Source organism: Xenopus tropicalis, chromosome 2, assembly GCF_000004195.4.
Source record: "Xenopus tropicalis strain Nigerian chromosome 2, UCB_Xtro_10.0, whole genome shotgun sequence".
Classification (NCBI taxonomy): domain Eukaryota; kingdom Metazoa; phylum Chordata; class Amphibia; order Anura; family Pipidae; genus Xenopus; species Xenopus tropicalis.
The window spans coordinates 112018719-112042674 of record NC_030678.2 but is presented as its reverse complement, the minus strand read 5'-3'; the positions used below and the strand labels follow the sequence as shown (position 1 = coordinate 112042674).

General features: G+C 38.9%; 1 protein-coding gene across 2 annotated transcripts in view; it reads right to left on the bottom strand.

Moving 5' to 3' along the window:
• rasa3 (RAS p21 protein activator 3) overlaps positions 1–23956 on the bottom strand; it is a 115223-nt gene that overhangs the window by 70545 nt on the left and 20722 nt on the right. For both annotated transcript variants that reach the window (XM_004911800.4, XM_002937865.5), the window contains exons 2-3: positions 8754–8871; positions 1854–1957 (exon numbers count right to left, since the gene is read on the bottom strand). In XM_004911800.4, the coding sequence (XP_004911857.1) occupies positions 1854–1957; positions 8754–8871 (222 nt within the window). The remainder of the gene's footprint in view (positions 1–1853; positions 1958–8753; positions 8872–23956) is intronic.

Sequence of the window (23956 nt, the reverse complement as noted above, 5' to 3'; positions counted from 1 at the left end):
TGATGTTTCCTATACTGAAACAGTACTGTTACTCTGTATACTATTGCAGCTACCGCTCAAGTGCAAATCTAGAGCAAAAAAAAAATAATAATAATCTTTTCATAATTGGGTAATGTTCTTTACATAGTAACAATGCCACCAGAATAATCATAGGAATATTCAAACAAGCAAAAAGGAAGATCAAACTCCCTACCATAAGAACATAGAACACACAAAACGGACAGACTCGTGGGAGGGCATCCTGGGCAGCACTTAAAGGGGTGGTTCACCTTAAAGTTAACTTTTAGTATGTTGACAACCCCCTTAAACCATACAATGTATACATACAATACAATTCTTTGATGTTAGACATACACATTTCAATAAAGTTGCGCTCACTAGATACTGAGTTTAAAGGACATGTCAATCCCAAAAATAAATTTTTCGCCTAATAAAAGAAAACCTAATTCAAAGCAATTTTCCAATGTGAATTTATTAAAGAATTATAGTGCTTTAAAAGTTATATGTAAATGTAATTGCTATTACTTTTTAATCAATGTTTCGAAGGTCAATTTCCTCCAGCAAGTCAGGGCTGTCAGGCTGCTGCCTTGTGTTACATTGTTTCAAACATCAGAGCCACCCGGGCAGAGAATAGAAAAGGACAGGCAGACACTACTTCTAATAGCAATTATATATACAAATAAGTAAAAAAAAAAACTAAATTGTAATGAATATATATTGCAAAGTTGCTTAAATTTATGTTTTCTTTTAATAGGCAAAGAAATTCTATTTTGAGTTGACTTGTCCTTTAAGTTTGTTTCTTTTGTTTATATTAAAGTATAGTTCCAAGTCGTATAGTACAGAAACATCCTTTAATTAAGAGGATTCTAGGCCATTAGGAGACAAACGCTAAAAGCTGAATGACCTATATAACTGCATTGAGCAAGCCCATTAATACTTATGATCCACTTATCACAGAATACTTGGCTTTTATATGAGGCATTAGGCATATCCACAGTAGTGTGTATATTCCTTGAGCTCTGCCATTGTCACTGCTAACTTTGAGAGAGAATTACTGGTTCTTATACTCGTAAAGGTATGGGATCTACTGTATAAAATGGGTGGAACAGTTTTTCAAGATAAGGAGTCTTCTGTAATCTGGAAATAGGACAAGGAATTGATTTTGCCATTTACATGGTTTTTTACTAACTTTTTTACCCTCAAGGACAAGGAAACAAAATTAAAACTGTGTGTTTAAATAGGACGATGTATTGCAGAGCTTTAGGAATAATGGATTCATGAACAACAGATCCCATACCTGTACCTTATTGTTTTATAGCATGGACTGCAAAACAACATATTACCCAAGTAGTAAATTCATGGCATGGGTCCTGGACTAAAACAGAGGTTTCAAAACAAGAGGGCTAAGGCAATGGATGGGGACAATCTGAGGGGCAAGCAGGAGAAGATTCAGGGCTAATTGTGTATTTCCTATACTCCTGGAACACTACAGGAGTGTAGGTAGATAATATGAGCTCATTCTAACATAATGGGTTGCTTTTTAGCCATTGAAAACAAGATATTATACAACACAACAATTCAGTGTTCATGGAACGTACCAGTCAATGTTTAGCTAAAAAGACTTTATGGAAATGAGTAGGTCAAGCAAACAATATGAGCTGCACCATAAAAGTAATTATTATGTAAAAGCTCCCTAAATAGTACATTATCCAGGACTGAAATTAATTGTCTTTACTTATATGAATGGATTTACACTAAGCAAGGCTTTCTACTCCACAAGAAATAGGTCTATGCTCTGATCTTCTTTCTGAAGGGGGGGTGGGTTTCAATACTACAACAATTAAGGCACATACCCATGATTGAATCCCTCCGGAAAACATCTCTGTCAAATATGTAAAAGGATAGATGGCGAAAGCTCCGAGGGATCTCACAGTAAAAGTCTTCTCCATAGAATGGGCTGGGAAAAATCAAATAAGCATTATATTAGAACATTGTCCTAAATTAAAGGGCATGTAAACCCAAAAATACAATTCTTTCAAATGTAAGAAAATGAAATGCTAGGCAAGTTCCAATATACACTAATTAGCCATAGTCATATGTAAATGTAATTGCAAATGAAAGCCATCATTTTCTGTACTTTTTTTGCTGCTGGTTTTGTGTCCTGAAGCAATGCAGCAGATATTTGTCTGTTAATCAGCTTCTGCTACATTGTATCAAGACGGCCACCAAGACAAAGATTACAAATGAAGAGACAGTCTGCAGGCATAACTACAAATAACTTTTAAACCTTTGAAATATTGTAATGGACGTATTTTGGAACATTTCTTAAAATAACTCGAATCCAAACTAAATCCTGGATTCGGTGCATCCCTAATTTATTTATTTATATCAAGCAGTAATGGTGATTCACACTTGGAAAAAAAATTGTTTCAATTTAGATTGAACAAGCTCTTTGCAAATCTTTAAGACCAACATTAACTTGCAATTCTCCACCTGCCTAAGGAGTGGGAACAAGGAAATTACCAACCCACTGATCAGTTTCCCCAGTTTCACTTAATAATTTAAGTTAGGGATCCTCAAACTACGGCCCTCCGAGGTAATTTACCCGGCCCCCACTGTGTACTCACCCCCGGCTACTACCTGTCTGCAGACGCAGCAGGGAGCTGAGAGCCGGAGGACTAAGTGGGGAGCAGGGAGCCAGAGGACTAAGTGGGGAGCAGGGAGCCAGAGGACTAAGTGGGGAGCAGGGAGCCAGAGGACTAAGTGGGGAGCAGGGAGCCAGAGGACACAGCGGGGAGCAGGCGAACAGGGAGCAGGAAGACACAGCAGGGAGCGGGCCGTAGTTTGAGGACACGGGGGGGGGGGGGGGGGGGGGGGGGGGGACATAATTTGAAAACTAAAGTACAGCCCTCCCAACAGTCTGAGGGACCATGAACTGGCCCCATGTTTTGGTATGCATCACTCTTATATTACTTGGAGTGTTGACTGACTTGGTCAGAAGGGAAATGCCTGCATGTACACTCTCCTGTTATTGGCTGGAACTTTCAGACAAACGCAGATGGGCACATATTTTATAGGGAGGGTTTGTGAAATTGAGGGGGAAAAAATTTGATTTTTTTTTTTTTTTGGTCTAGTTGAGGTGCAGTCTCACGTGGGGGGAGGGAGGATTATCAAAAAATCAGCCTCTTAGTGCTAAGACCCAGCCCTGTCTCTTTACATTACACAATGTTTTGGCACAAATTAAAAACACAAATTAAACATTTCCTCTTTTACTGTCCATTCTATGGATTTTTTAAGCATCACACAATTTTATGATGCACACGCCATTCTGTAGCAAGTTAAAAAGTAAAATGGCGCACTAAGCACATAAGGAAATAATTTAGTTTCAAAATCTTACAGACAGTCTAGGAATATATCAAAATTAGCAGCCCAGCATACCAACAATAAATAATGAATTCAATGTGCTATTTTTGCTCAAACTGCTAAAGCCACAGATATGTGGGGGTTATGTAATAAAAGGCACTAAGTTTGCCCAGGAGCAGTAAGCAATAGCAACCAATTAGCAGGTGGAATTTACTCACCTGTTTAAAAGCAAACATTTAATTGGTTGCTATGGATTACTTCTAATGGCCAAACGTAGTGCCTTAAATTACATGGGGGGGTGCATATTTCTTGTATAATCAGTGGCGATCCTGGGGCTGCTGCTGCCGCACCCCTCTCCCACTCCCTGCTTACAACCTTACCATCAGAGCGGGTTCAGAGGGGGCAACATCGCTACTGCAGAGAGCACTGTTGCACCAACAGAACCACATTTTCTTTTTAAATAACGAAAATTCAGTTCTTAAAGTTACCAGAGGTGGCTTTTTGCCACCCCTGGTAAGTGGTCGCTTACTGCTGCCTGAGGCAAGGTTCACATTGCCTCATCGCAGAAGCGCTCCTGTGCATAATGCTTATTAAGTTGTGGGGGGAAAATTTTTTTACTAGATTTTAATTTAAACTGACAAATCCCTGAGAGCTACTGATATGTTAAGCATTTCATATATTCTTAATTCCCCTAAACACTGAGATTATTAAAAAAATACAAGAGTGAACCACACTGGAGACAAGGTACTTCGAATACCCTAGTAAAAAAAGTCCAACTTTTAAATTCATGGTTTATTTGTTGTATTTATATATATGAGGAGGTAAATAGTGGTCCTCATGTGAAGCATACCCTAAAGGTGGCCATACACGCACCGATAATATCGTACGAAACCTCGTTTCGTACGATATTCGGTGCGTGTATGGTATGACGGTGAGTCGAACGATATCGCAGGAAGTTGCTGATATCGGCCGACTCGCCGATCGGACCAGTTGGAAAATTTTGATCGGGCACCATAGAAGGCGCCTGACCAAAATTCTCCCTTCAGAGCTGAATCGGCAGAAGGAGGTAGAAATCCTATTGTTTCTACCTCCTTACCTGCCGATTCAGCCCTGAATGGTGTGTGGCGGATCTTACGAAGTTTCGTGCGACCGATGGTCGTACGAAACATCGTCAGATCGCCACGTGTATGGCCAACTTAAGACTAAGCCATGCTATTATTACACTGCAATACAGATATCAGACCTGTTACCCGGAATGCCTGGGACCTTTCTGTAATTTGAATCTCCATAATTTAAGTCTGCTCAAATACATTCCAACATGAAATAAACCCAGTTGGACTCGTATGCCTTCAGTAAGCATCAATGTTATTTTAATTGGTATCAAGTACAAGGTAGCATTTACCTGCCACCCGTTTAAAAGCTAAGATCTAATTAATTGCAATGGTATAGAATGATGCTCTTTGATAATGTGTGTCTATTATCATATTCATTACATCAAATAGAAGCAGTGGAACCCTTTAGTTTAGACAATTATTATGGTTACTGTGTTTTTATTGTTTGTGTATTTTACCTTTATGTCAAACACCTTTAGGGCTGTGACACACGGGGAGATTAGTTGCCACCAGCTAGAATGTAAATCACCGGTGGGATGGCATACACGGCGGCGCAATTTGCCGAAGTTGTGGAAGTCTCCTCTCAAGGCAACTTCCGCGACTTCGGCAAATCGTGGCGCTGTGTATGCCATCCCACCGGCGATTTACATTCTAGCCGGTGGCATGGCATTTTGGGGAGATTAGTCTCCCGTGACAATGGAGATTTGTCATGCGTGACTTAAACATGGCTCCTGTCACAAGAGGAGATTAGTCGCCCATGGAAAATCTTCGCTACTGCGGGCCACAAATCTCCTCCAAATGTTTTCTCATCTGCAATAATGTAAAGATGCTGGTGGGAAAACATATGCGGCTTGGGGAAAATGGGGAGGGGGGTGTTTACTGACTGGCCACAGGTGTAGGTATCTCATAAATCTGATTGGACAGTTGACATTGATGTTTTAAGAGAAAACACTGTATTTGAACACAACTGTGGAGGCAGGTATTAATAAAAAAAAAAAAAAAACTAAATATATTTACAAAATACTATTTTACATAAAATCCTTGTTCTTTACAACAATGCACCTTTAATTTAGCACAACTGAATAGATTTAAATATCTTAAAAGTACAGTAACAAAGTATGTCTAATAACTTGCAGTTTTTTCCTTTATAATAATCTAGATGAAAGTACATCTTGTGATACTCAAAGTTATAGCAGTATAAATAAGAGTGGGCTTGAAGTACACACCACTCCATGACTGGATCTCTAGGTACAAGACACATTGCATGAGGATATTAAAAGCGCTTACAATGTATAAACTGCTTGTAAATAACAGATACTACATATGGCAAAGGACTGTATGGTCTTCCCTTTTTTACTGGTGTTTGCCTCTCTTTAACTCTTTTACTGCCAACGACGTATGGGATACGTCATGGCAGTAAAAGGGCTTAAATGCCAACGATGTGTCCCATATGTCGTTGGCATTTAAGGGCTGCAGAGAGCTTCTAACGATGACAGCCCCCCTGGGCAACGTGCCAGGGGGCTGTCATGAGGGTCCTGCGATCGATCGTGTGTGTGATGCGATCGCGTCTGCTGCTTCCTGCTTCCTTCTTCCCCCCAGCGCCAGCCCATTTTATTTTTGTATTTACACACTTACACACACACTTACATACATTTATACACACTTACAGCACACATTTTAGCATTTTTTTTGTTTGTTTTTTTTCATTTTTCACACTTTTATACACACTTACACCCTATAACACAACTTTTACACATGTACACACATGTATACACAAACACTGTTTTTTTTTTTTTTTTCGTTTTACCACTTGTTTTTAGTTTCTTCTACCTAAAAACTGTTTATTTTGGAAGCGTGACTATTGGATCAGATATTCTGACCACTAATTACACTGTCATGTGACTTATTTTGCACAATTTTTGTGGTTTTATCGCATTTTATCCCTGTATAAGTGTTCCTAATCTGTTTTTAGCGTAGCTTTGCCAGGTGTAACTTTGGTGTACAAAAATAACTTTGCCTATTTTGAATTCATCAGAATGTGTACTTTCCACAAATATATGGTTTTCTGGGGGTCTCTGTATAGTTAGGGGGGGTTACTGCACATAATACACTGACAGGGGCTCTGTGTGCAAAAGCTGAGTTGGCAGGCGAGAAATCCATATGCGCTATTTTCATTTTGGGGTCAGTACATACCGCAGACTTTGGTATATCTATGCATATTGGGCATCAAACTGTTCAGTAGGCCTCTGGTGTTCCTATTTGGGGTGACTTGCCTTTGTATGCAAGAAATTGTGTGAGATAAATGCGGCAAATTGCAACATTTTTAGGCGATTTTCTGAAATGTCATAAAAACCAATAACTTTAGGAAAGCTTTGCAGATTGGTACTTTGGTGTAGAAAGGACTCTTTACCCTTGTTGGATTTGTCAGAATGTGTACTTTCCAAAAATATATGGTTTTGTGGGGGTCTCTGTATAGTTAGAGGAAGTTTCGGCACATAATACACTGACAGGGGGCTCTGTGTGCAAAAGCTGAGCTGGCAGGCGAGAAATCCTTATGCGCTATTTTCATTTTGGGGTCAGTACATAGCGCAGACTTGGGTATATCTATGCATATTGGGCATCAAACTGTTCAGTAGGCCATAGGTGTTCCTATTTGGGGTGATTTGCCTTTATCTGATCTTTATCAAGAAATTGTGAGAGATAAATGCGGCAAATTGCAACATTTTTATGCGATTTTCTAAATGTCATATAAATCTGCAAACTTAGGAAAGCTTTACAGCTTGGTACTTTGGAGCAAAAAGAAATGTTTACCCATTATAGATTCGGGGGGATGTGTACTTTCCAAAAATATATGGCTTTCTGGGGTGAGTGTACTTTTTTTTGTAGCATTATCCCACATAAAGGATGTAAATGTGTTGATTTTGCAGGAATTGAAATGATACATCATATGGGGGTATGTTCCCATTGGGGCCCCTACATGCCACATACTTAGGTAAACCTATACATATTCAGCATCAAACTGTTCAGTGGACCCCTGATGTTCAAATTTAGGGTGTTTTATCTTGGTACCGAACACTATGTAGGAGATAAGATGCTGCAAAGTGGAAGCTTTGAGGGGATTTTTGGAAATGTCATCAAAATTGCTAACTTTAGAAAAGCTTTGTCGCTTGGTACTCTGGAGTAGAAAGACATGGGTACCCATTTTAGATTCGGGGGAATGTGTACTTTCCAAAAATATATGACTTTCTGGGGTGAGCGTACTTTTTACTAGCTTTATCCCACATATAATGATGTTAATGTGTTGATTTTGCAGGAGCTGAAATGACAGAAATTATAGATCATATGGGGGTATGTTCACATTGGGGCCCCTACATGCCACATACTTAGCTAAACCTATACATATTGGGCATCAAACTGTTCAGTGGACCCCTGGCATTCATATTTAGGGTGTTTTATTTGGTTACTTTATGACCTGTAGGAAATTAGATACTATAGACTGGAAGCTTTGAAGCAATTTTTAAAAAAATTCACAAATTTTGATAAAAACCAATAACTTTAGGAAAGCATTGCGACTTGATAGTTTGGAGTAGACAGACAGTTGTGCCTATTCTGTATTCCCCAGAATCTGTTCTTTCCAAAAATGTACAATTTTCTGGGATAAACCTTCTGTTAGTGGAAATTTTGTCCTTGAAATCTAAAGTATGCAGCTTTCTGGAGCAGTGCTTTGGAAATTTGGTAGTGTACTGCTGGGACCTATACAAGTGACAAATCTCCATAAAACTATATATATTTGGTATTGGCACGTTCAGGAGACATGGGACTTTCCAAATCAGGTGTATATTCGTGCATAAAATAATTTTTGTTTCTAGTATGTGTGTTTATATCATGGAAAATTTGATTTTTTGGCATTTTTAGACATTTACAAGCCTATAACTTGTTACAGAATTGGATTCTACCAAATTCTACCAAATTTTGAAAGCTTAGGTTGTTCTGAAAAAAACCATATATTGTTTTCCTTGGTAAACTAAAAGTCCCCCCGAGGAAAGGCCACTAAAGTGAAACAATGTTCAAAAACTGTCTGGCAATACAAGTTCCGCTTTGACCAAAACAGCTGGCAGTAAGAGGGTTAAGCAAGATATTTCTTTCAAAGGACAGGTTACCTTTGCCTAGGGCAACACTTTCTCTCAAGCCATTAAACTGTAGCAGTGCCAACACTATCCACAAAAACTAGCCAAAATCAGGTTAAAACTGCCAGCAAAAAAAATAAATTTGTATTACCAAAGTGATTTCTCGACTATCTTGGTCCTGAACACCTCCTCCTGGTCCAGGTTTACAGTACAGAAGCAGTCTCGCATCTTGTTCGGCCCAGGATAAGATGGCAGATTTTTTGCTTCACCTAGTGAAGATTAAAAAGAAAAAAAAAAAACAAGTATGAATAATTTAAGTATATTAGATAAATGTATATCTTGTTAAAACACGTATAAAACATATAACAGACAAATTCCATATTGCACATTTTCAGTCAGTGTGTAGTTACACTGTCGCTGTCTAAACTTATAATAATGTCTATATGTTTTTGCATGTGACATTTCCTGTGATTTATTTCATTTCTTTCTAATAGGACTTAACTGGGTGATACACTCATGCCAGTGCATCAGAGACCCTGCAACCGTGCATTGATACTTCCAAATCATTGGGGAGGAAAGGAAATCTCAATTTGCCTAGCTGTCAAATGACAACCAAGAACAATACTGTGTACTGTGGGTCAAGGTCAACTCGTAGTAAATCTTATTCCCACTTTGCCACAGCCCTTTGCTCCTCACCTGAACCTGAGACAAAGAATAATGTTAGATTATAAAGGAGGCTTTTCTTGAGAAGGTTCAAGATAGAGCTGGGCGGTATGACCAAAAATTTATATCACGGTATTTTTCAATAGTATTTCAAAATTATATCGGTGTCACGGTATTTGACGGTATTTTTTTTTTCCATGGTTAACCCCATTTCCTAATAAATTAGAGAATAATTACTGCAGTATTGAAAATCAGAGTCAGGCAAGCGAAGGATCGGCAACAGAAAGTCGTAAGGTAAATCAGGCAGGCTTAGTTTCCCAGGCAAGGCCGCAGACAACATAGCACAGGAGGAGGCGTTTGATAGCTTTAAATACCCCCCACACATGCGCAGAACCGGCGCCGTCAGCGCGCCGCGGACGTGCACGCTTTGACATGTACGTGCGCTTTGACGCACGCGCACCTGGACGCGCGAGACCGGGTAACAGGGGTGAGTACCCTGACACCCCGGTATGGCGGTATCTGAAAAATGAATATAGTTTTTTTTAAAAAAACACCGGTATTCGGTATTAAACGGTATATCGCCCAGCTCTAGTTCAAGATACAAATCAAAGGTTTATAAAGAATACCAAGATGAAAGCCCAGTACAGCGTCAACAAGGCTTTGAAAAAGTTTTCAGGGAAAAAAAAAAGTTTACATTGATTTACAATGACATGCTCATATCAACGCACCTTGCTGCAAGCAAATATTTTCAATTTACTGTACACACTGGGAACACAGCCTATAAAGTCTATTATCAAAATAAATGGTACCTGTTATGTGTAAATGAACAACAACATGTAGGGAGCTGCTGTAAGGTGACTACAAACAACATTTGCAGACACCAGTTCATGTAAACTATTTACTGTCTGTAAAGGGGTCTCAGCAAAGCTAAAATAACATTTTGCATAAACTTACATTGCTATTTTAGGGTATGTGCTCCTAGAAAACACTAAATCATAATAAAGGAAAATGTTGCATGTAAATCCTGACTGCTCTACTTAGGCCTTTCAGAAACCCCATTTAAAACACCCACATGTTCCCCTCTACTTCATGTTCCCTCTACTTCATGTTCCCTCTACTTCATGTTCCCTCTACTTCATGTTCCCTCTACTTCATGTTCCCTCTACTTCATGTTCCCTCTACTTCATGTTCCCTCTACTTCATGTTCCCTCTACTTCATGTTCCCTCTACTTCGGCACAAAATCATTATCTTTAGTATGCCCCAGACTCCCTAGTGTCTGTGTCAAAGGCAGATGTTGTCAAAAACAAAAATTAAGAGAAAAAACTACCAAACCTTTACGGTATTCATTACAGACTACAGAACAAAGGCTCCCATGTCAGTTCTGAAAGGGGTTCTGTAGAACCCATTCTCAGCATGTGGCTACGTCTGCATGCTTTACAGAACACAGGGTTTTAGAATGTGAACCACTTAACTAAAAACATACCAACAACTTCTACTCATTACTCAAGGAGACTGCAATGTGGCTGAATATATACATTTGTCTTAAAGCATAACTTGTCTTTCAGTCACTCCTAAAATCAGGGTTTTTTTCAATCTGCTTAACATTTTTTTAAGCCAAGTGGCAGAGAAACATTACATGCAGGTGCAGAGGCAACTGCAACTGTGGGCCCTTCAACCAATGCCTGCAATGGTTGTGTATTTTGCCCTCTTTCCTTTATATTATTTTAGTTTCTGGAATACAAATGTAAAAACCATATAATGCAATTCTTCAAGCTTCAATTTGTTCTATAAAGCTAGCTCTTATGTACTGTACATTTAGTATAGCTTAGTTCCAATACTGATTCTTGGTTTGTTTTAGATATTTTGTCTACAGTGTTTATACCAGGCCAGAAACAGGGAGCTAATGTGTTTTTCAGTGTAATTCCCTCTATCAGCTGTTTTGCTTGCTCTATTTCAGCTAAAGCTGGCGATACACACCCTGATAAAATTGAAAAAACACAATTTTTGGACCACGTATGGGCTCAGAATTATCATCCCTATAATTTTTTGTATTGTATATCTGACTATATCCTCTGAGGGCCCTGCAATGAAAGTAACTTTCTTACAATCGGTGTCTGCCAACTATTTAACGTTCAGAACATCCTTTGATTTGTTATTTTTAGGGCTTATCCTACAATTTCAGTCTGAATGTTAGTTTTAGACAGTTGCATTTAAATGTATGATCGATATCTGAACATTTGTGGGACGAAAACTAAAATCTGAATGTATATGGCTACCTTAACTTTCCTTAACCTCCCATAGCAATAAAAATTTGGCAGTACAGAAAATACAAAATGATAATGGTCACTGATCATTCTGTGTCTCTTTTAAGACTACTGTAGCTCATTGAGTCAGACTCTATATATAGAATCTCTACCATTGGATTGCAGGACTGTTTTATGTAGTAAGGTTAATGGAGAGTGCATTTGCTGCACCCCTGCTATACAACTTCTCTAGTTAAGTAACATGCTACATTATTTTCTCTTGGAAAGCATATCCAAATCAACTAAACTTAACTTAGGTCCTTCAGACTGATTCAGCAGCTTATCTGCCTGTGTATGGCCTGACAGGCCTACCCAAACCACATCTAGCCTAAAATTGGGCAGAACTCAATCAGGGCATGCTGATGTTGCCCTCAGCCCAACAGTGCCTATGCCTGCCGGTTTAATGAGATTGTTTGGCCCTAGAGCCAAACAATCAAATTAACCCAATATCGGTCACCTTATTGGGAGAAGATCCATGGCCACCTTTACATTCCAAAGAAGAGTAAGGTCACTAAGAATCATACTGATGGTGAGAGATAGAATGGCAGAGGGCCAACAGAATGCCAAGCTTAAGAAACTTGTACAAAGCTTCCTGGAGAGTCTATATGCCGTCTAACTGGCATTTTACCATCTTGAAATAGCACCCTCAATCTATCTATAGCTGTTCCAATCTGAGTCAGCTGTCAAAAAGCAAGAATGTTTGTCGGAGGACTGACCTCCCAGATGGTATTATTCACAAACTTTGGTGCAATTGGTAAACAATTTGTCAAATCTAAATAGGAAGATAATGAGAAGTCAGCAGATTTAAATATTAAGAGATTTGCTACATGTTGACTTTGGTCTAACCAGAGCATCTCCAACTTCCACCTGACTTGATCTGTTGATATGACACCACACAATCACACAACTAGAATCTATCCAACTGAATCAAATGACAGAATACAGTGCAAATTAGGGCTATGACACACATATTTTGATCATTGACAACCATGGATGCAATCAAATGCTTTTGGCTACCACAGATTACCAACCATTCTTGTATCCCTTACCTGCAATAATATACATATTTTATATGTATTAGGGCTGTGTCACACGGGGAGATTAGTCGCCGCGCGACAAATCTTCCTTGTCACGGGCGACTAATCTTCCCGAAATACCATCCGACTGGCTAGAATGTAAATCGCCGGTGGTATGGCATATGCGGCGGCGCAATTTGCCAAAGTCGCTGAAGTTTCCTCTCAAGGTGATTTACATGCGATTTACATTCTAGCTGGTGGGATGGCATTGCAGGGGGATTAGTCGTCCATGACAACGGAGATTTGTTGCGGCGTGACTAATCTTCCCGCGTCACGGACCTAATACAGCTAAAAATAACATTTTATATAACTGCCCAAAATAATGTAAGACTGGAGCTAATACCAAATGCAAAAAAATGGGTGCTATTGCCAAAAAAGTGTAAATATCTATGAGGGAGGGGCACACACCAATATATGAATATAGTGTTAATATTAAAATAAATTAGCACTATATTCATATATTGGTGTGCTGACCCTCCCTCTTATAAATATAAACAAAGAGATTTGTGAAGTTCAACTACAAGATACCTCTGATCGCTTTGAACAGGGGGGTTACTAACAGTCAACACTAGTGCGTGGTTCTCTTAAGCCCTTCCTCATGCTAATTTGTAAATGCAAATTATTAATCGCCCAAATCTTTTGCAGGATCCAGGGTTTGGCCAGATCCTAAAATACTGGAGTCCGTGCACCCCTAATACAAACACACACAAGTATGGCACATCCTTTATTTTGATTTGAATGGATTACTGATATACTATTACCGTCATCTCCCAGAAGTTGCTTGTGATTTTTAATTTACCGTTCTGGTAATTGTTGCAAGAGGGAAATAACACGTGACAAATTATTTGCTTGCAACGTGGTGGATTAAGGTCTTTGGTTCACAAACACAAAAAAGAATCTTGTCATCAATGCGCACATTGCTTTAACAAAACAGTGAGTTAAATTCAACCCTGCCTAGCAATATGGGTGGGAGGAATTCTCCTATAGTACTCAGAAAGCAAAATAATAACTGTGTAATGTGTTTGATATTCAGATGACTTTCAGTCCTAGTAACTTCCTATTGCGTAATAAAACTCCCTTTTCTAGGAAGAAAAGCAAAAGTCCAATCCATGCGTGATAGAATGAAAGGACAAATAGGTACCTAACTAACTCAAAGCAGACTCCAGAACATTTTAGATATGGCATACTGACAAAAAGGTTATGCAATAATATAAATGAAATGCTATGGAAAGCCATCCATGTTTCAGTTCTGGTTTTTAGGAAGTGATGCTTGCCGTTTCATGAATAACTTCCTCACTCAGATCTGCATTCACTGAAATCTGTATTGCATAACAGTTTTCAGTTAAAAAAAACCCTCTGAAGAAAAAAAGCAACCGTTAAAGGAGAAGGAATGTCATTTTACTGCCAATAGATTCGCCACATTAGTGCCACCTAGAACACTATATTTATTCTGCAGAAAGCTTTACCATACCTGAATAAAGAGCCCTAGAAGCTCCCTCTATTTGTTTAAGATAGCAACTGTCATTTTAGCTTGGTCTTTATAGCTTCCTGCTCTAGAGACTGGTAGCTCAGATTACACGTTCCTAAGGGAGGGGGGAGTGAGTTTTATGAATTCTTAAGGGAGGTGGGAGCAGGAGAGGGGAGAGAGGAGAGAGCTGTGCAGACTCTGGCCCCAGGAACAAAGGATTTTCCTGAGAGAAAGTCTAATACCAAAGAACATGTTTACAAAAAAGGAGACAAGAATTTTTGTGTTTCTTTTGATAGAGGACTAGTGCAGCTTTTCTATGAGTGCTTATGGCTGTATTTACATAGACCTGCTGATAAAGCTTACTTAGTTTTTACCTTTCCTTCTCCTTTAACGAATTAAACAGCCTAAATGCTTACAAGAGAAAAGGGATTTCACTCAAATGACTCATGCACATTGACATGATTTAAATATTACCTGTTTCAATAAAGTGCACTTCCTGAAAAGCTTTACTAGAACTGGAAACAGTAACTTTAATTTTTCAATTAAGTTATTTGTTCATGTCAACACAAAACTGTAATTTTGCTTAACATCTTAACCTTTTCAACTGCTGCATTTACAGCTAGCTTTATCCCCTAGTCTAAAACTGGCAGCTCATCATCAATTTAACATACTTGCGCTTGGATTGTGTGAAGGCCCAAGGTAAATCTCGCTCAGTTCAATCACTGTCTCTCTGTATTTGCAAAAGCATGCAGTCCTAACAGGTTCTGGATTGGCTACAATAACTAACAAATTGGGCCTGTTTTCTTCCCCCTTTATAATCTAATCCCCCTACCACAGGTACAGAAATACCCATGGACCAAGTTTAACAGAAGCCAATATAATCTGTGAAAAGAAACTTGTTCACTCAAATTAGATTTACACAAACAGCAACCACAGAGCAGGAGAGTGAAAGACCAAGTTGACTTATAGTAAGCTGCTAGGGTAAACATCTTTATTGCATATCTATCTCAGCCTTGCCTTGTTCTGAAAGTTGCCAGCAAGGAAGCATTTTAAACAAATAAAAGCATACTGCAATGGACACAGGTATATAAAAAGTTTTAATTTACTGTGATAACACTGTGACTAAACATCCATTGAAAAAGATAAACAGAAATATAATTCTGCTTTCCATCTGCAGGTTTAAGGGATTGTTTTGTTAGAGGGAGTACATGATATTTAGAATTGTTTGGTATATGTTTTCTTCAGTCTGCCACAGTGTTCTCTTCATTCAACAGGATGCTCTGTCTTAGGTTATTTTTTAATTACTGTGCTCAGCCTTAAAGGAGAAGGAAAGGCAAAGTCGCTTGGGGTTTAATCGCTTACCTTCAACCCCGGGCTGGTGCCCCTGTATGGAGAAAACCACATCAGTCCGGGGTAGCTGCCAGCGCTTCCTCCTTTCTGAACGATCGCGCGTGCATACGCAGTAGAGTGATAAGCCGAACTTTGAACAGAGAAGTCGGCTTTCACTCTACTGCGCATGCGTTTGCCCGGGACAATTGGCTGCAGCGCGAGTAGGGAGGAGGAATCGCTCTCGACAGGTACCCCAGGCTGGTGCTGTTTTCTCCTAATAGGGGCACCAGCCCGGGGTACAAGGTAAAGTCACTTGGGGGTGCCTAACATTTTGGCACCCCCAAGTGACTTAGCCTTTCCTTCTCCTTTAATTTGGTTTGCTTTGAACACCGGCAATAATGGAAACTTTAAAGAGAATGGTGTTAGAAAAATGAAAAATACTGTCGTTTGTACTAGTACTAATTTACAAGACACTAACCTTAAAAACCTTAGTCAAAACCTCAACCACTCATTTTACACCAGCACTACACAGCTAAAATATTTAGCTCATTTAGAAGGTGGCTTCATTGGCCTAGGGTTCAATTGTTGAAGTTGAAGAAAGACATGCAGTGACTGCCTAAACCAGAGCTGTCCAAATGGAGGCCCACAGACTATTTAAAGGCTCCATAGACTTCACTGTACGATATAATCATTTTCATTTAATCTGGCCCTCAAACATGTTACATGTAATAAGTTAGACAGCACTGGCCTAAACCATTAAGTATTGTGATTTAGTCTAATTCCAGTCTGTATGACGTAAAGAGCTGGCAACATATAACATACACATTAAAGGGGTGGTTCACCTTTAAGTTAACTTTTAGTATGCTATAGAAAGGCCAGTTCTTAGAAATGTTTCAATTAGTCTTCATTATTTGTTTTTTTATAGTTTTTGAATTATTTGCCTTTTTCTTCTAACTCTTTGCAGCTTTCAAATGGGGGCCACTGACCCCTGAGCCAAAAAAAAACTATTGCTCTGTGAGGCTACAGTTTAACTGCAACTGTAACTTTATGATACTTATTTTTCTATTCAGGACCTCTCCTATTCATATAATTCCAAGCTGGAGAGTTGCGATACAAAAACTGAAATAATTAAAAAACGAAGATCAATTGCATATTGTCTCTGAATACTACTCTTTACATCTTTCTCATGGTGTTTTATGTTCTGCATGAAAAGCACAAAAGCTATTTTATATACATAATTCTATTGCCCACCTTTGTTTTGGCCATGTGCATACCCTGCAGCAACTTAGCAGATAGTTGCTTCCATCATTCAAAATGCAATATACCGGCAAAATATACTAGGATACTTGTCTAAAGCCATGTTACTGTACTTCTCAAATTAAAAAAAAAAAAAAAAAAAAAAAAAAAGGGAAACTTAACTAAGAAAAAATGAAAGAAGTGTATACTGAAACTTATTTTGGTCAAATCTGGTTCCACTAAAATGCTGCTTGTCTATAAACCACTATATTTCTTTCATTACAAAGGTGGGGATCGTGTTATTGCTCTCTGACTTATAGCATGTGGTTCCACAGCTCCTGACAGTAAATACCAAAGGACCAATAATACCAATGTTTGAAAAAACATTTTTTTAAGTAGCCTAAACATATTAGGACCAAATGGGTTGAAATCACCTCCGCTGGCTTCTACAGCAATTAACATACAGCGATTGTGCAAACGCTCATTAGGCAATGGGGCATGGCAGTCTTCAATTTCACACAACAGTTGCATGACAGGTGCTTGGTTGCACATGAAAGTGACATAGCTATACATTCCACTCGGCTCTCACAGGCTATGGGCCTGCAATGGAGACTCACATCAGGCACAGATAGTCAGTGATTCAAGCCAAACAAGCCTATCACTGATGATGTTGAATCATAGTTAGACTTTCCTCCAGTTGAAACCACCAAATTTGAAAAACTTCTTAAGGTGGCCATACACTGGCCGATTTTATCTGCCGATATCAGTTCTTTAGACCAATTCAGCATCTTATCTGCCCGTGTATGGGCACGAACAATGGGGCCTCCCCAACCCACATCTGGCCTGAAAGTGGGCAGATCTCAATCTGGCAGGTTTTATTTTTCCATCGGATCGGGGACTGCATTGGCTCCTTGATGCAGTCCCCAAACCGACGGCGCCTATACCCACCATTTTAATTAGATCGTTTGGCCAAACAACCAAATTAGCTTGATATCACCCACCCGTAGGTGGACATATCGGGAGAAGATCCGCTTGCTTGGCAATCTCGCCAAATGAGCGGATCTAACAGTGTATGGCCACCTTTATAAAGAAACAAATGGACTCCTACCAGCAGGAGTTCCACACATTCTTTTCTATACAAAAAGGTTAAAATTGGTTAAAAAATGCATCTTGTTAAAGACAAAATCATCATTATTTTGGTTTTAGTAATAGTATGTCACAGGATTAAAAGTTTGTATTTCAAAACATTGCCAGGTTGCATAAAATGTGTTTCTAAGATGCTACGCTTTATTGCGCTCTGTTAGTTAAATATATGCATTTATATTTATATTCTTGTAGGACTCAATCCCAATTTGTTCACCAGGGTGCAAATGTAAGCTTTGCACTGCTCAGCGTGCGTCATAAGTACCCCCAATCACTGCCAGTAGGCATACTTTTTTTACAAAGACTACAGGAAGGCCACCATGCAAAAACTTAAAAAGTCACTATAGAGATTCCACAAGATCTAAAGGCACCTAATATTTCAGATCATTCATAACACATACAAACTTTAGCAAGCTTTGCAGTTAGTGATTTGGAGTAGGAAAACTTTTTACGAATTATGAATTTTTGAGAATATGTTTTACTCTTACGAGCTCATATAACAAAAAATGCAGGCATTTACTTGTTTTACAGTAAAGTATCAGCCTTGAAAGCGTGTAAGCCCAATCTTAATTTTGGAGTCTCTACCTGCCACATAATATGGTAAATTCAAAGCATAATGGTTATGAAACCACTTAAAAACACAAGGCATTCATAATTATGCTGTTTTATCTTTGAGGGTAAGCACATGTGAAAATTTAGATGTAAGCTTTTGGGTAATTTTTATAAATATAACTAAAGCAGTTTAGCAAAGCATTGCTGTTACTGTTGAGAAAAAATACATATTTAACCCATTTGAATTAATCAGGAATACCAATTTTCTATAATAAATAAAAAGAGTAAGCTGATACAAGAAAATCATACAGTTTTTCAATTTATTATAGAGAACTGGTATCCTATATCATTCACATAGTTTCCATAGGTAAACCAAATGCCCCAATCAGGAAATGTGTTTAAATTGAAAGATCATAAAATATCCATGAAGTGATATTTTCAGCTGGTGGCAAAAGAGTTAATAGAAGGCCTGCTTGATACGTTTGTAAAATGGAATGAGCCCCACACAGCACATTGAACTGCTTTATGCCGGTGAACAAATTAAGCCACAATTAGATCTAAATGTTATTTCCCAATCGAAAACCTCACATCCCCATCAAGTTATGCATCTGTCCATTAGAAATTGTAATTAGAGAAAGAAAAGTGTGGGATACATCGCTATTCATGAGGTAAAAAAATGTATCATTTCTACATTCATTAATATTTATGAGCGCACAAAAAAAACACATTTTCTAAATTCATATTGGTTTATTTAGATTTAAGCAATAGAATTTAGACTTAAATTAGATAGAAATGCACTGAAGAAGTTAAAATCATTGCAATGTGACACAATATATCTGAAAATCTTGCTAGTAGCAACACTCTCTATAGAAAGGTGAACCTGGCTTCATCTGATGCAAGAAAGGAGTGGGTGCCAATATATGGTATATGGGTAAATGAGCAGTCTTATATTAGGGTATACATGGGTATATGACCAGGAACACCAAAGCAGAGTAATATAACTCACCCAAGTTTTCCCACTGTATGATGAAGGTGCCAAGATGCAAGAAAAACTAAAAAATAAACCTATACCTATCCACCAATACCGGGATAAAAAAAGTCTTTGAGAAAGTCCACGCTGTAGTGATCAAAACGTTAAACTTTTAAATATGATTAAATAAATATTTTTTATTTATTTGGCAAAGAACGATGCATGTAGAACTTTTTAAGTATATATATTTACACAAACCCTGAGCAGAAGTCTCTGCACATGTAATCTTAAAACCATCACCTTCCTGCTAGTGGAATACAAGCCACAACTGTCTCAAAAAGGAAACTGTTCAGTGATGCTTCCCTGTTCCATGATGGGTGACGGAAGTATGCATAAAGTCAGATATAGCTAACTGCATGATTCTGATAAGAAAGTTTAAAAGGCATAAACATTATAATTTTTTTTTTTTTTTAAATAGTAGCCTGTGCGGTGGGCCCCCAAAGCTATTAAATCCTGGTTGGATTTAACACACCCCTGGTAAAATGTCAGGTTCCTGTGCTGTACAAAAATGATACAAAGATAAATCATTTCAGAACTTTTACTACCTTTAATGTGACCTATAAACTGTACCACTCAATTGAAAAGCAAACTGAAATCTTTTAGGTGGAGGGAAGAAAACCAGAAAAACTAAAATAATGTGGTTGCATAAGTGTGCACACCCTTAAACTAATACTTTGTTGAAGCACCTTTTGATTTTATTACAGCACTTGGGTATGAGTCTATCAGCATGGCACATTTTGGCTTTGCAAGATTTGCCCACTCTTCTTTGCAGAAACACTCCAAATCTGTCAGATTGCGAGGGCATCTCCTGGGCACAGCCCTTTTCAGATCACCCCACAGATTTTCAATCGGATTCAGGTCTGGGCCATTCCAAAACTTTAATCTTCTTCCGCTGAAGCCATTCCTTTGTTGATTTGGATGTATGCTTTGAGTCGTTGTCATGCTGAAAGATGAAGTTCCTCCTCATGTTCAGCTTTCTAGCAGAAGCCTGAAGGTTTTGTGCCAATATTGACTGGTATTTGGAACCGTTCATAATTCCCTCTATCTTAACTAAGGCCCCAGTTCCAGCAGAAGAAAAATAGCCCCAAAGCATGATGCTGCCACCACCATGCTTCACTGTGGGTATGGTGTTCTTTTGGTGATGTGCATTATTGTTTTTGCGCCAAACATATTTTTTGTAATTATGGCCAAATGGTTTCATCAGACCATAACACCTTTTCCCACTTGCTTTTGGGAGACTTCAGATGTGTTTTTGCAAAATGTAGCCTGGCTTGGATGTTTTTCTTCATAAGAAAAGGCTTTCGTCTTGCCACTCTACCCCATAGCCCAGACATATGAAGAATACGGGAGATTGTTGTCACATGTACCACACAGCCAGTACTTGCCAGATATTCCTGCAGCTCCTTTAATGTTGCTGTAGGCCTCTTGATAGCCTCCCTGACCAGTTTTCTTCTCATCAATTTTGGAGGGATGTCCAGTTCTTGGTAATGTCACTGTTGTGCCATATTTTCTCCACTTGATGATGACTGTCTTCACTGTGCTCCATGGTATATCTAATGCCTTGGAAATTCTTTTGTACCCTTCTCCTGACTGATATCTTTTAACAATGAGATCCCTCTGATGCTTTGGAAGCTCTCTGGGGACCATGGCTTTTGCTGTGGGATGCGACTAAAAAAATTTCAGGAAAGACCAACTAGAGCAGCTAAACTTTATTTGGGGTTAATCAGAGGCACTTTAAATGATGGCAGGTGTATGACTCCTAGGGTTCTTCTGGAGCAAGAGACGTGTGACAGAAGTGATTAGAGTGTAAATTCTTATCCAGAAATGAACTGCAACTGCACTGAAGTCATTTTTAATGACTGCCAATATTAAAGTGGCAAGTGGCATGTGTGGTTCTTATGAGAGAGAAACAGCACAAATCTGTTGTCACCTTATGCAGCAGTGTAAAAATAGTACTTATTGTCCTTGGCAAACCAAAATAACAATATTCAGGCATTTGCTGTTTATTCATATACACTGAAGCAAACAGAAAGCAAGATTCCTCAAACTTATTAAAATACAGCAGAGTAAAATGTTTCTAGTACATAATCTGAACTACTGTAGTGTACAAAGACAAAAGGCACACATATGGTTTTAATAGTTCTACTGTACATGGAATGTGCAGGCCCCAGTACTTAACCAATGAATAGCAAGTCTGAAAAATTTAAACTCTATTAAAAAAAATAAATAAATAATGCACTCAGCACAAGCCCGGCTCAGATCTCAGATCCAGGAACTGTATGTATGTGTCTTGGCAGGGCCCCTGTAGCAATTACCAATACATTTAAACTATATACATTTAGCCATCTAAAGAAAGCCCATAATATACAATTGCAACATTCTTTCGGTACTTGCAGCTGCAAAATACAACCAATGACCAAACACCTACAAAGATTTTTTTCAGGAGTACTATGACACACTCACCTAACAGCAAGGAGCAAGAGGAGTCACCATGTGCTTGGCCACTTTCTATGGATGCCCACTTGCTGAAGGAAGTGATTGGTGGTAGAAGAATCTGAGGTAAGTGTAAGCCCCAGTAAGAAAAGACAGTGCTGGAAAAGATTTGCAATAGTTCACTCTAGGAGTATGAGGCAAGATCAGGGTAGATATTTGAGGAGCCAGAGACTCCATCAGGGACCCAGAATTATTGGTTCCTTGGGTGTCACCTTCCACTATAAGGACTTAGGACGAGGGCAGATGAATCGTATATACGCTTCTCTCAGCCCTGCACTTCTCTGCCTGGGCGAGAGAAGCAGAACCGCTCCAGTACGATGCTCATAGAACAAGTGGATCAGCGGTCGGCCTGAAAACGTAAAAGAAAACGTATTCCAGGCCGACCACCGATCCACTCCACTCTGTGTGCGCACACACTCTGGCTGTTGCCATAACTTTTAATGCACGTGGATCAGCTTCTCTCAGCCAGGCAGAAAAGTGCAGGGCTGAGAGAAGTGGATATATGCTTCGTCTGCCCTCGCCATTAAGCGGTTAGGATCAGATTTGTGGTGTAAGCACTACTGTGAGCATCTGCTAGTGCTGGGAACTAATTCACCTATAAGTGAGTACTACCTATGGGCATCTACAACTGCTATGCCTGTGCAACATAATTAAGTGAAAGACATTTTCTGAAGGATCTGGTGTTTGTACCATCTGAGTAGTATCAACAGCAGAGATAATGTAGCATCTAACAAATTAAGAGATATTTTGTTTCAAGAACCACTAGAATCCAATTTATTGTGAGATCAAGTTATGTGTGGTTAACCCTTCCTCCACCAGTACAGTGAGGGCCCACCTGAGTGAAAGTTCCATATAAGATGCTTTATTGGGGTCTTGTCCAGTCAAGTTCAAAGTAATTCATCTGAAGGTAATACAGGGCGAGGTACCCAAATTAAAAAAAAAAAAATAGAAAATGATTAAATGAGCAATAAGCAACTGTGTTTTTTTTCCGTCATTATGAATATGTCTACTGGGGATAGTGTTAATTATGTAAATCCAGGGCAATCAACACTAACAGGGCTATTTACAAATGGTTTGATTCCCCCCCCCCTCAGATTCAGATTTTTTAGCGTTAAAAGTCACAGAAAAAACATCTTGACTTTTTTGAGATTTACCATGTGTCAAAACAGCTAAAAATCTGAATCGAAAAATTCGCCAGCTGCAACTGCCCCATGGGTTAATTTTTTTTTCCTACGCAAAAATAGTTTACAGGAAATGTTTCTTACTGCCCCATGTTGATAGCAGTGCTGCAAAATTACAATGACAAGTAATACTAAAACTTTTCCCATTACAGATCATTCAGTTTGGAAACAAGTGTTGTAGCTGGCTATTCTTGAACTTATCGATGCACCTCCCACACTTTATCCAGACATAATTTATACAATACAGGCTAGTGAAGACCTTTAAAAGGGTTACAAATGCAAATAGAAAAAGTAACAAATTTACTTGTGCTCCTCAAAACACTTTTGATATTTTCTATTCTAACCCTTAGGCTGATGCCACACGTGGCGTTTTTACGCTGCGTATTTTCTCAGCCTAAAAACGCCGCACAAGCCACACAGCCCCTGACTATGACGTTTTTCAGCCTAGTACTGGTGATGTAGCAAATCCCGTTTCCATGGTGCTAATAGTGCAAAATAGTAAAAAACGCTGCGTATTTCAGCTAGGTCTGGCAGCTGCCTTTGTGTATACATAGGAATAGCTTGCTTTGCAAATACTGGCGTATTTCAGCCAACGCTTGAAAAATCCGTGGTAAGGCGTTTTCTAGCGTATTTCCGCATTGTGTGGTTTGCTTCGAGTCTTTTCAAGTTATTTCTATGGATGATGATATCAGGCGTTTTTCAGCCGCTGAGAGAATTAGAAAATACGCAGCGTAAAAACGCCACGTGTGGCATCAGCCTTATGTGTAATAAAAGGCACAAAATTTGCCTAGTAGCAGTAACCCATAGCAACTAATAGGATGTTTGCTGGGTTGCTACTCGTGAGCAAACTTGGTGCCTTTTATGCACTTATGCCTTAGT